General features: G+C 37.6%; 1 protein-coding gene across 1 annotated transcript in view; it reads right to left on the bottom strand.

The window, feature by feature from the left end:
- ROBO1 (roundabout guidance receptor 1) overlaps positions 1-13,920 on the bottom strand; it is a 288,045-nt gene that overhangs the window by 54,412 nt on the left and 219,713 nt on the right. The window contains exons 8-13 of the mRNA XM_059466209.1: positions 9,487-9,611; positions 7,453-7,624; positions 4,826-5,031; positions 3,388-3,469; positions 3,065-3,233; positions 2,800-2,966 (exon numbers count right to left, since the gene is read on the bottom strand). Coding sequence (XP_059322192.1) covers positions 2,800-2,966; positions 3,065-3,233; positions 3,388-3,469; positions 4,826-5,031; positions 7,453-7,624; positions 9,487-9,611 — 921 coding nt within the window. The remainder of the gene's footprint in view (positions 1-2,799; positions 2,967-3,064; positions 3,234-3,387; positions 3,470-4,825; positions 5,032-7,452; positions 7,625-9,486; positions 9,612-13,920) is intronic.

The following is a 13,920-nucleotide window of genomic DNA, read 5'->3' as shown; positions in this document are numbered from 1 at the left end:
GACAGCTTTGGTAAATGGCTACAGCAGCAACTCTTTATTCTTTCCTGCTGGGAAAGCATTCTATTGCCCACTGCCAATTCCTAGAGACCAGGAAACCTGTAAAGAACAGCAAAAGCAGAAGCTGTATCTTTAGATAAATTCATGACAAACTTGCTTGGTGTCACTACAAAATAACGTTAACAACCCGAGAAAAGATAAATTAGTCATGTGGCTGTAGCTTCTCTAATGGCAAGAGGCTTCTGTAAACAGAAGGCAGAGCCTAGTTGAGAGCTGTCTGGATTGTCTGATATTTGATGTATCCTGTAGCTGGAAGGATACACCAAATATCAGACAATCCATATGCATGAAGGGACAAATTCCTTTCAAAACATGCAACAATATGACAAAAACACATATTTTTTGCATATTGAGCCCTTGGAAAGCACATTTAACTGAAATGGAATGACTGCCAGATGTGTAAAATTTACAAGGTAATCACTAAGAGGGTATCTAAAATATGTACTATGGAAAGCAGAATAATAGTTTCTGTGCTAGGTTCACATCTCACTCCTTGATCACCTCATTTTAAACAAATACCATGCTGACTATGGCTAAAATTCTATGACTGGAAGTTCATGAAAAGTGCTTTGCAGTGATTACTGCTGAAGTTAATGTATAGTCAATGAGTGACAAATCTGGATTCTTAGCAAGCAACATTGTAACAACAAAAGAACAAAACCAAAAAATCCTCCACTGAGTCACTGCTACATCCCCATGTAGTGTGTTCTGCAAACAGTCCATTATCACAGTATTTCCCTCCTCCCAAAGTTTGAAAGCATTAAAGATAAAAGCTTCTGTTTGGGAGCATTGCCTAGATATCACCCTGCTCAGAATGTAACAGGAAAGCCAGTGGAATAATTAGTTCTAGCTTTGCTAGTCAGAAGAGATGAGTCATCCACAATATGGATCAAACTATTCACAGCCATGTGCACATCTGTGCTGTAAAATGATGTGTGTGCTCTCTTGTTTCAGTTCCAAGCTTCCAAGACAGGGACTGGCAGTGAAAACACCCAGGAATAAGGTTGTAATGTCTGTGTAGTATGAAGATGAAGGTACTAGGAAGGCAGTGCTGAAGGGATGAAGGCACTGAAGGCAGTAACCTACCTTCATCTTGGTTTGTGGAGTTGTGGAGTGAACAAGCAGTTAGGACCAGATTTACCACCCTCATGACAAAAGCAAACTGGAAATTTCTGAACTTTCATAGTTAGACAACAACTTAAACAAAAATGAAATTATATTGAAAGGAGAGCAGAACTCCTCTAAAGGACTTGACACTCAACAAATTTGACACATTTCTTAAAATTGGAAAAAATATTATGTGTTAGTTGTTATTTTCACTGAGTTATTGTGCAGCTCTTGGGTTTTCAGCTCTACTAGGTACCCAGAGAACAGTGAAGCTTTTCCATGTCATTATAAACAATTCAGCTGAGTGAACAGAACATTTGCTGTTTCTCAGAATCAGGTCAGTAATCAGTTACTTTGGGACAGACACAATACTTCTCATCTTCAGAAATGAAACCACACTACATGAAAAACAGGCTCATGCAGCTCTATTCCCAGAAATCAGGAATCACTAAAAGGTTATTAAATCTCTCCTTGGTAACAGACTTGGGAACCTGTTCAATCCTGATTTTCCATGGGGCTGTGACTCTGCTGTACATACATAGCCACTGAAATTGTCAGCCATCAGGAGAAATGCATAATGCCAAAAGGCAGCAATGTGAAACTGGTCACCCCCCAGGGGACATGAGAGACTTGCTTTCAGACCTACTACAGAAAACATGAGAAGTCACCAAAGAAAAACCCTTTGTTTCCTTTAGAGAACTTCCTTTCAAAAACTAACATGTACTTACTTACACAAACAAAGAAACAAACATACAACACAGACACTCTCAATAAGCCAGTGGGTCAATTTCTCCAGTAAGCAGGAAGATCAGAAAAACAAACAAACAAAAAAATACAATCTCTATCACTTTTTCTTTGAAAAAGAGTGTGTCTGTTTTTCCCCTTCTTAAGAATCTAAGCTTTTCTAGTGGAAAACTGCAGGCTTCAGAGCTGCAATGCATTGTTTCCTGTACATCACCCTAAGTGTCATTTATTGGCTACAGTGAATACAAAGATAGTTTTAATTTTACATAGCTGGACTCAGTCCATAGCTGGACTTCAGTCACAGCTGGAGTCAGTGGGTGACTCCTTCATTCACTTCTAACCAGACTTGTCTTCCACTTGGCTATCTGTAAGCACTGCTTTCTACCCTATTTTACTTCCAATAGTTGTGCTATGGAAACACTTGTAACATACTGCCAAAACATCTTTACTAGTTCATGATGCCAAATTCCTTCAAATTTTCAACTTTCCTCTTTCCTATTGCAGCAGAAAGCAACTCAGATTACATGCTGTTTCTCTCCCTGTCTCGGTCTTAAGCCTTATTTGATTCACTGGACATAGTAATAACATTTCCATGGAATTTGAGGATTTGTATGGGAACTCAAAAACACAGGGATTACTAGCAGGAGCTATTCTGCAAGTTGTAACTACCTTTGGATGAGAGACACCAGGGTTCCCTTAGGCAATGCAACATGCTGTCAGAGTCTGTGTTACAGAGAAATGCAAGTTTAAGCACTGTATTTCACTGTGGTATATATTATGGCCACGATAGGTAGACAGTCCAAAGCTACCATTATTCCCGCATCTGGTATTGCTTAGGCAACTTGTGACAGCTGCTGTGGACACCCAAAACGTTCAGTGTCAAAAACTTACCTTGAGTTTTCACTGGATCAGATATTTGGCTCGGGTCGCTCAGCCCGTATGCATTAGCTGCTCTCACAAGGAAGAGATAAATTGCATTAGGTTTTAGCCCTTTAACTGCAAAACTCTCAGTTTTCACATTTTCAGCTACAGTTTGCCAGCTGCTCCCTGATGCATGGCTAAGGATAAAACACACAACAGCAGGTTAGCACGTGGTTCTTTAGCAACACATTACACGTAAAGATAGAGACAGCAACATCACACGAGACTCACACACCTGAAGGCCTCAATTATGTAAGAGGTTGGTGTTGCACCTGAATTCAAATTAGGTTGCCATGACAATGTTACTGTATTTCTGCTGACATCTGTAACTTCAGGCTTCGATGGAGCACTAGGAATCAAGTTTGGGTCAGTGGGTCTTGGTGGCTGCACTGGGACTCCAAACTCTGACAAAAGGAGAGAGAAACTCTGAGAATGGACATGAAACATCTGTAAGCTAAATGCTGCTCACATCTGCACTGGCAATTAATGACAGAGTCAGATAACTTCTACATTTCAATTTCTGCTTCTCCTTCATGTATTTTCTCCTGGTAGAGTTACCTTGGACCTCTATGAAGGCGCTCCACGTGGCTTCACCACTCGGGGTTGAGGCAATGCAGGTGTAGCGGCCGGTGTCACCCAGCTGAATGGGAGAGGAGAAGAATAAATATTTGAAACAATCAGGCACTCAGTGGGCTAGAAAAGCAATTACAGCTCTCCACGTTCCCCCATGAATATGGATAAAGGTATTAGCCTGCAAAAACTTTGCAGCAGAAGCTCTCCTTCCATTAGGAGTTACGATTTTGACAAAGCAAAAATTGGTGTTTATTTCTGAGCAGTCACAAAAGAATCAGAAATGCAGATTCTAATTTAATGCCAACTATTCTGCAATGAGCAAACTGAAGACTGTTTCCTGTAGCATTTATTCCTTACTCTGCAGAGGTCCTGACAACTAAATTGAGAAGGAACTCGGATGACAAGACCCCATACAACTGTCAACTTTGTACATCAATAATGCCCAGGGATTCATCAGGACTGGAGCACTGGAGAACATGTCATCCTTAAAGCAAAGCTTAAATATTGCACAGGGTACATATGAGGCTCCCTGTGTTAGTATAAATCTCACTCTACAGCAGACCCAAAAAAGAATCTCCATATGCTATCCTCATCCAGTTCTCTGTGTTGGATTATTTGTCCATATGTGACTTAATCATATTTCAAAAGTGGTTTTTTGTTATCCTCCTCAGGTCCCAGCCTCAGCAGATGAACTGAATGGAAGTGATCAAAAATCAGAGATTCAAGCTCTAAGCCAGTCTAACTTGTAACTGGCAGCAGGGCAACTCTAGGGAATATGGTAAATTGATGTATTCAGCCTAATCTAAAACAAAATTACTTCATTTCAAACCACAGAAAAGATAGCAGAGAATATCTAGTATGCTACAACTTCACATCTTAGAACATTTTAAAGTGTGCAATGCATGACAAAAGCAATACTGGCCAGGTACTTTAAGTCCCTGAGGAAGTCAGGCATTTGTCAGGTTAGCCATTTTAAGCTATGTTACACTGATGAGCGAGCATATTTAAACACTAAAAGCTCTTATGAAAGAGCTGTGTACGTGATTTATTACTGAATATGCTAAACAAAGGTTTTCTTTACAAACATTTGAATTAACTAGATAATTTTAATCTATTAATACTAAAGCCCAAATAATGTAATGATTTGTCTTAGCAAAATATACTCCTCTTTATGTTTTAAGTGCCAAATAATTCCCTTAATTAATACCTCTTTAGAGTATTTTTCATTATGAAAATAATGTGCCCTAGGCAGGTGTTAAGCATAAAGAACGTACTATCTGAAAATATGAAGTATCAAATATTTTAGTACATTTATGTAACCTTTCATTAATTCTAAACATAGGGTTTACTACATCTCAAATGCCTGGAGGTGAAATCACAAAATGAAACGAAGAAAGAAAACCCATTTGCCAGCTCAGGCTACCTTGGCGTATCGGATCTGCAGCGCCCCTGTCTCCAGCTGCTTGATGCGAGAATCTTGGGTGGAAATGAGGATGCCATCCTTTTTCCAGAGGATGGTGGGCATTAAGGTGCCTGTGGCCACACAGTTCAGCACCAGAGTGCCATCCACAGCCACGGTCTGGTTCACGGGACCCTGCCGGATGACGGGGGGCGGCCGGTCCGCGATCACTGCCAGGAAACAACAGGAGAGACATCTCTGCAACTGGAAGCAATCTTCTAATCATCTAAGCAACAGCAGTTGCTTGAGGCTTTGAAACAAACTAAAAATAATTAAACAAGTAATTAAAGTTGGAGGCATGCATTATTCAGGGCAGGGTGCATTATAATGAGGCACAGCTAGGGATGTTTAAAATGACACACAACACAATATTTTCAGAACAGAGAAAGGATTGCATATTACACACTGCTATCCTCCAGGCATTCTCCAAGTCCAATGTCTTTATGAAGTGATAATGGAAAAAGAAAGGACTTCCCAGATTCTTTGGCAAGGCAGAGATTTCACCTTCTCCATCTTTCACCACTGCCAGGCCTGTGTAATACAGTGTAAATACTTCCAGCATTTAAAGACAGAGAAAAAGGAGGTAGGCAAACAGAGGGTAACCTCACAAATACTTACTGCTTAAATAACCATTTTTTATGTGCCACCAACTCATCTTGGTGCTGTGTTGTAACCATGAGATGCCCAGCAGTAGAGTAAAGGTAACACAAATGGACAGAACCATTGTGGAAAGTCCCTAAAGAAAGTTTCTTCTTCCATGAAATATTTTTCCAGTAGTTTCTGGCTTTTATGAGGACTTCAGAGCCACAAAGAAAATTCTACAATCCCATTGTCAATGTCAATTTTAATGCACCTTTCACACCATGGAAATTGAGTGCTATTGATGGGTCATTTAATTATACTGCACAGAAAAATATAAATCAGTCTCAGTATAAACTGAAAAAAAAAGAATGGTAGTATTTCATTATCCAGAAAAGAAGTAAAAGTTATCTTGTTGCATTTTGGGGAACCTGCTTTAGCCATAATTTTAAATGTCATAAATCTGTTCAGCAGTGGCATGGGGCTCACGTAACTTAAAAACTGGTTTGGTAGCTGAAATATAAACCTGAAGTTCTGATAATCTGTGAACATTAGATACTTCTAAATTACTTTTCATAACAACAGACAGGATGTTAGCACTGGTTTTTTGGTTAAATTCCAACTCCCATAATTTCATTTGCATGTTTAAATGACACTCTGTTTTCAACTGCATTATTTATCCTTTGGTTCTTGTCCCAACCTGTTGCTACAACTTTAAGGCCATTAAAATCCTTCTCTGCAGAGACAGACAAAATAAGCCTACTTATAATTTGCAAGTGACTTTGACAAGTTTGTAAAGAGCTTTGCAGTTGGCAAAGGTAAGGAGTTGACTGATCTGTGCTTTATAGGAGAAATCTAATGACACTGAAATTCATGGCTGATTTAAGGCCACTGAAGTTGATGGCAACTCCTCCTACCTTTAGGAAAACCATTCATAAAGTCATTCTAATACCTTTACAAATATTCAGCATATTCTGCCTCCACTTTTATAGATGTACCAAAAAACTGTCCCAAGAAATTATAAAAAAGCATCTACTTATCAGATCAATCCAGAGAATATAGCAAAGAAAATGCATTTAAAATTATTATTTCCAAGTTCTGATGGCATAGATCATTACCAGAAAACTGTAAAATTTACTTATTACCCTGTTCCTGGCCTTTTCTCCAGTGAAAAAATGGAAAAAAGGGGATTAGGAAATGTGGCTTACAATTTGTGAGGAACCAGAAGGGATGTAGCCCTATTCCTCCTATGTCAAATCAGGAGGAGGAGGAGATAGATAAACAATTTTATACTACAGGTTCACTGCATGTTTCTAGTTCTTTATTATTTCTATGTTTTCTACAGGGCAAAGTGCTATTTTATAAAAGCTTCTCAGACAACAGCTTCCCTCTGCTCAAATCCCCTCTCTTTTCCTCTGTAAATGCTTAGATTAGTATTTTCCCCATGTATCTCTGCTGTTAAAAATAAGAAGTATTTCTGATAATTGGCAAACTGGCCTCACATTACTGCACGTAGCCATGCTCCCTGTAGCTTTCTCATCTTGTATTTCTTCCTAACTACTCCTAAAAAGGCAGGTAGAATTTCTGTTATTCTGCTGATCTCCATACATGTTGACAATTTTTTTCTTCCTAGCTAAAACACAGTCTTAAGAAACAGGGGGAAAAAACAGGTAAATGAAGGGCCTAGTAAATGGCTATATAATAAAAGGGATAAAGAACCAAGCACCAAGCAATCTGAAAGTAAATTAAATCACAGGGGAGAAGATAAAAAAGAGTCAGGTAAAAATTAACAGATCTGACAAAATCCATACACTGAATATACTCACCAAGAACAAAATGGAAATACAGAGTTACACATCATCCAGAATTGTAAGCCCCTGACAGAGATGGCCAAACCAGGATTTTTATGTTCAAAGAAACATGCAATCCACATTTATGCAAAACAGATTTCAAAGTAGTGTCTTCAAACAAAAATAAAAAACTTGGAAACGATAAAATGAATCTATGATTACCATCTGTAACTTCCAAGTAGGCTTTTGTTATGATACTTCCTGCAACATTTAAAGTCTGGCAGATGTAGTACCCCACATCAGATCTCTGGACATTGGTGATGGTGAGGTCTCCAGTCTGGGAAACTGAAAATCGGCTGGATGACTGAGGGGGCTGGTATGAGAACAGCAGGTTCTAAAATATATACAGGAAAGAAAGTGGGGAAAAAATAGGTTATATAAATTCAAATATCAATATGCATAACTTTAATACAGCTAAACAAATTAATCTTTTCATATCATACAGAAAACATTCTGCTCTTCATGTCTTAAGCTTGTCTATACCACATGTTCATAGCTTCTGTAGGATTTTTTTAATGGTAAAATAGGTGCAGATGTGCACATAGACTTGTGTAAGACTTTTGAGATTGCTCTAACACTTTATAAGATCGATACTGGGCTTTGCACCAAGTGTAACAGAGTCTAGTGAAGATGTGAAATGTACAGATACCACAATGGTGCAAGCAACTGTGGTGAACCTCAGTAATTTGCTTCAATGTTCTTTTTCAGAACTTGCTCCAGGGCATTCGTTTGCTTTCATTTAAATGCAGATGGTGGTTTACTTATCTGTATTTTAACATTTGCCTTCCTACAAATGGAGCAGTTTTTTAAAAAAAAGAGATGCTCTGTAGGTCTCTCTGAATAGAGTGGTTGTGTTTTATGAAAAGTCTTATAGTACTGAATTAAATCCTATATCTATTTAGATACTGTGGGTATGAAGTACATAGTGTTTACCAAAAATCAGCTGGGGGTCGAATTTCTACCTCTGGCTGAACAACCTGTGAATAAGAACACTTGAGGATCACAGAGGGTATATTTATCTCTTTTTCTTGGCTCACTGTATTTTGCATTTCCAAAAATTGTCCAAAGGAATGGGATACAACATTCTCCAGTACTAGCAAACCCTATCCTCGACCTCCTTTTTAATTTCTCTCAATCATCAGAAGTGGTCACCACCCAGCTGAGTCAAAAATGAGTGGGAAAAAAAAAGATGTACTAGACAGCATGTGGATAAATAAATAAAATAAAAAAGTAGATAAAATAAAAGCATAATATACTGCTATATATATACCACTGAAGATTATAATCTAAATTTGGTCAGCAGTCTAGTTGTACGTAGGTATTCAGACAAAAATGTTGCAAATGGAGTAAAGAAGCCCATCTCCAAGTGTTCTCAATTTCTCTGCCCTATTGTTTTGTAACACAAAGAACCCTGTCATATACTCTTGCACCATTCATTCCTTCATTCACAGGAAAACCACAATCCCATATTCCTTCTTTCCTTCCAATAAAGAATACTTTGTGTCACATACCTCCTTCAAAAGATGACTGAAAGAAAACTGCAATTCTCTTGCTGTGCTATATTGTGTTTCACCCACTAGCTTTCAAGATCCTTTACAAAGAAGATGAAAATAATTTTCCCTCCCATTCAAATAAGGAACTTGGGAGAAAAAGTGACCTATTCAGGTATGGTCTGTCAGTCAGCTGATGGAGTTGGAAAGCAGTTCTCCTCGGCCCAGAACCAGAGTCCTACCCATTCAGTGATGCAGATCAATGCAGCCAATAGTTTAGTTTGCCAGAAACTAAAAACACGTGGCAAACTAACAGCTGCACCTTACACCCAGAGCTAAACTTTCTGAAAATCTGGGATTGTTTGGGGGTTCGACCAAATTTCAGCATAAGTCATCTCTCCATTACTTAAAAGTTCTCCCTGTTAGGTGAAATAGATTATCAGAGTAGTGAAACATGGAATGTCTCTAGCTGATTCACAGATTTATTTTTACATTAATAGAGAAAACAGTAAAACATAGATGTTGTCTAGTAAGACTGACATCACCTAGCATGCACATGCCTCAGAAGCAAAGAATAGGTATCCAGCATCTCCAAGCTCTAGACTTGTTTACCACATTTTTAAAACAATAATTAAAATACTTTTCTGTCACGTGAAATAATTTCTGGAAGAAGCTGCCAGGAAGGAGGACAGAGAGGCTGTTTCACCTGGCTCCCTTCCCTCCTCCAGAAGATGGCTGGCTGAGGGTTCCCCGTTGCCTCACACTGGAATGTCACCGTCCTCCCCAGTGCAGCCACCTGGTCTCGGGGCTTTACAACAAACTGTGGGGGCTCTGAAAGGAAAACACCAGCAATAAATCAGTCACACTGCCACCAGCTGATTTGAAAGAGCAATTTGCCTCCTGAGTTACCAGAACAGTTAAGTTTTTTTAATAAGGAGAGGCAGCACAAAGACATATTGGTCTCTAACAGCCACAGCTTCAGCATCACTCAGATCATCTTTTCTGTCTGGACGTCCCAATTAAAACTCTGACTGTGCAACACATGCTTTTAGTGCTTACCCAGGGTACAAGGAAATGAGTCCCACCAGCTTGATGAGACAACTTGCAGAGCAACAGTCACCAATACAAACAAATCTGCAGCAATATGGTTTTTAAAGGAGGAATGGAGTTGCAAGCCAGAATGGAGAAATCTTTGAGGGACAACTGGCCCAGGGGGTCACACTTTGTTAAGGGCTGCAAGACACACTGCTGAGTAACCAAGAATTCAGGCTTACACACACAAAACTCATCATCTCTGATTTAGAAAAGCTGAGGAGAGAAAAAGCCCTTAAGTACTTATATAAGAGACTATTGATGTAGTCATGATCTCAAAAAAACTTGAAGTCAAAAGCCCAAGAAATACTATTCAAATTATAACCACTTAAAATCTCCAGTTCGAACACACTGAGAAGGAATGATTTTAAAGGAACAGCAGAGCTAAATGTCTTCCTCATTTACATATGCAAGAGCATGTTCAAACAAAATATATATGCAAATGAAGGCAAATTTGAAACATCTGCTCAGCCTAACATCATAAATACTGCCAGCATTGTTTGATTTATACTGACTTCAACAACCCCTTCATCCAGTAGTAAGTAGAATGTCAAAAAATCATGTCTGTCACATAAAAAAAAAATCAGCATAGATGGCATTGGTGATGCTAGCACAGAAAAAAAATCTAGCATGTTCTATAGGCTGTTAACTCTTGCTTCTGAAAAAATGTGCATTAGATTAAAGCCCATTTATTTATTAATTTCCATTTTTTTCTGATCATCTGCCTAAAACTAATTATGCTCTTCCCCTTCTTTGGATTGAGAATAAAGGGGATGTTTTGTATCTGATTTTAAGAAATCCAATTATTTTGATATTCATTTCCTTTTCTTCCCTTGCAAGCATTGATGTTTTCACAAGATTTTCCTTGTAAAACAGTGCAAAATATGCAATTCAAAGATGTGTTTGGCAAACATCAAGTGCTAGTAGCTTTATCTAGAATAAATTCAATAATCCTTAAGCACTTTTTTTTATTAAAAAAATGCTTTCAGTGTTCCTATGGGCTAATTCTTGTACTTATCTGTTCCCCCTGCCTTGTGTCTACTCCCTGGTGAGCTCATATCAGAATATATTCCTCCTACGCCCCTCCCGCTTTGAGAGGAATTTTTGAAGCATAACACTACTGTCTATATTTGGATGCAAATGCTACCTTTCCTAGCATTTCCTTAGATAAGAAACTATGCAAAGCAAGGCTAAGATTGACCCACTGTAATTAGCTGACTTCAAAACATTTAGCTCTGAGACATCCAACCAGTACCTTGGAAGAAGGTGTGGGAAGACTTTGACATGACAGCAGGTTTAATTTGGGAAGGAGGGAGAACTGGCTGGGGGTTGTGAGGCATGGAGAGGGGAAAATGGAGATGAGGGTGAAGCACCTTTGTTATGCTGCTAGATTCCAGTAACGAGAATAAATTTAGCATACAGTTAAATGTAGGGCTTGGCAGGTTCTGTCCCAGCCTCTGACACAATGCCACGCAATGTGGAACTCAGGGTTTCTAAACTCTGTGCTAGTGCAGAGGATTTATGAGGTTTCAGGTTTTGCTGGACTCAAGGACAGATACAACTATAAAGAAAATAAAATGGTTCTGACCACTGGAGAATGGTTCTGACCACTAGAATCACCACTGTGATTATAGTACCTCAAGATGATCATTCAGGAAATACTCAGCACAAAAAGGAAGGGGAATTTAGTCTTATAGGCAGCCATGGTAGAATTTATAAAGTATAAACAGGTACATATTTCTCCAAGTATTATTCTAAATATATATTTTGTATGGATACTAGTCTAAAAGTATATGCATATTGCCCATATATGTATTACTCTAAATCTATTGCAATTAAGGTAAATAATAAAAATCTTATTAGCTTCAATGTTAGAAGAATTAAACAGGTTTAAGTAAAACGATTATTAAATTCCATTCTGTGTTAACTGCATTGAATGCTTTTTCACCTTTTTTTTTTTTTTTAGTATCATTTAGTTTTATTTCACACCTTGGGTCACATACATGTGGTATATAATGATGAGATTATAAAAGACGCCAAAATAATAAATCCCCATTAGGAAATCAAAACTTCTCCCCTAAAAACCTTTTAACCAAACACAATTTTTTAGCAATTTTTTTAAAGTTCAAGCCATGCAGTCACTGAAGAAAGGAGGCATTAGGATTTGACTCGTCACATCATATAAAAACAGACAGAAAATTTGCAACCCATTACCTTTCTCTTTGCCATTAAGTTACCCATACTTCATGCAGAATTTATTCTGTTCCATGTGTCTTGCCAATAACAAGTGAAAGATGGGAGCTGAGTGGTTGGAGGACATGGAAGGGGATGGATGGGAAGGGGAGGAGAAGTTCCCGTCACAGTGACACGATGACTAGAAGATGGCCAATAAAATTTCAACTTACCAGACACAACTAAAAACAAAAACAAAACAAAAAGAAAACATGGAATAAATAAAATTGAAACAGACATGAAAACAAAGCAAAGAATGAAGCAAAATTTAAAAAAAATTTAGAAAATGGATCCTTGGTAAGGACCTTAGAAGGCAAACACATATTCTGATATATGAAAAATAGTATTATAATGTTGAATAACATTTTTATATTTTGATTTTTAAACAGCAGTCTCTATCACATACTGAAAAGTAGGTGGTAGAGGAAAATGGGTAACAGACTGAAATACTGGCCAGGCAGTCTGGCTTCTACTCCAAGCCTTTCTGATGAACTGATGTGTACCTTGAGTAATTTTTTTCCCCCACATTATTATTATTATTCATTTGCATCAAGATTTTTCCATGGCAAAATTAACTTAAAATCTCCAGTAAATATCAATCTGCAACATTGCTGAAATGGAACAGTAATATTTACAGCCTTTCTAAAGCATCCTAACATTTACAAATAGAATATATTTTTTGAAACTAATATCTGTTAAAAAAGAAAGTTTTTTTAAAAATGAATAATATGCTAAGGCATTTAGGCCACACACAAATCTCTTTAGTATAGGATTGCTGAGTCAAGGTCATAAGGCTCACTAATAAACTGTAAATGCAAAGTATACCACAATTAAAACGAGTTTGAAAAGATTCTTAACCCTATTCTTTGTCCCCCAAACCAGAATTTCATTAAAATATTCAAACAAAAACATTTATTACAAAACGTTAGATTTTTCAATGGAAATTATCAGGGGTACATTATCAAAGATTAAATTATCCTTCAATCATAGTTCAAAATTTTCATAAACTTTGAAATGGCTCAGATCCTAGCAAGGTAACTTTGCTTATAAAGGAAAGGCATGTTAGAAAGTATTCCAACCTCATATCAGTGACGGAAGGAACAGATTGAAAATTAAAAAAAAAAAAGCTTAAGTAATGCATTTTGAAAATATACACAGATACTGACTGAAAAAAAGAAAAAAAGTTAATTAAAAAAAAAGGTTAATTGGTGATAATTACAGTAAAGGTTCAAAAATATATAATTTTTTAAATGCATGGTACCCTTTGGTCTTATCACTTTATGCTGAGAGTAAAGCAGCTCTTGTTCATCATGGGCACACTTTGATATTGAGTAGCTAAGCACCCCCAATTCACCATCCTCTGATAAACACATGCAGGAAACCAATAATATCCACTTTGCCAACATTCATTAGGCATGAGGAATCCTGGCCTCCTGTTCTAATAAATACAGAGGACTCCGGGTGTATTACAAAAAAAAAAAAAGCAGAAAGAGAATCAGATAGAATATCAGAATGTGGAACATGTAGAAGATGAGAACCTGCAACTGCATATGCCAAACCCAGATCGACCAGATTTGAGTTTTATAAGAGACTTTTTATTTTAAGAAAATAATCTCAAAGAGAGGAAGTTTAAAATACCATTTTAGAAAGGTTTGAGTTTTAAAGAACTATTCTGGATGTGCACTAGCCTTCTTTAAATGGTATTTCTCAAAAAGAAAATCAGCGTGCATTACTCTGCTCAGATTATCTGTAAGTCTACAATTCTTAACAGGAGTGGCCAAGAAATGCTACACACAAATTCCTGAGAGAAATCTGC

This window comes from Ammospiza nelsoni, chromosome 2 (genome assembly GCF_027579445.1).
Source record: "Ammospiza nelsoni isolate bAmmNel1 chromosome 2, bAmmNel1.pri, whole genome shotgun sequence".
NCBI lineage: Eukaryota > Metazoa > Chordata > Aves > Passeriformes > Passerellidae > Ammospiza > Ammospiza nelsoni.
This window is presented reverse-complemented; position numbering and strand designations above follow the sequence as displayed.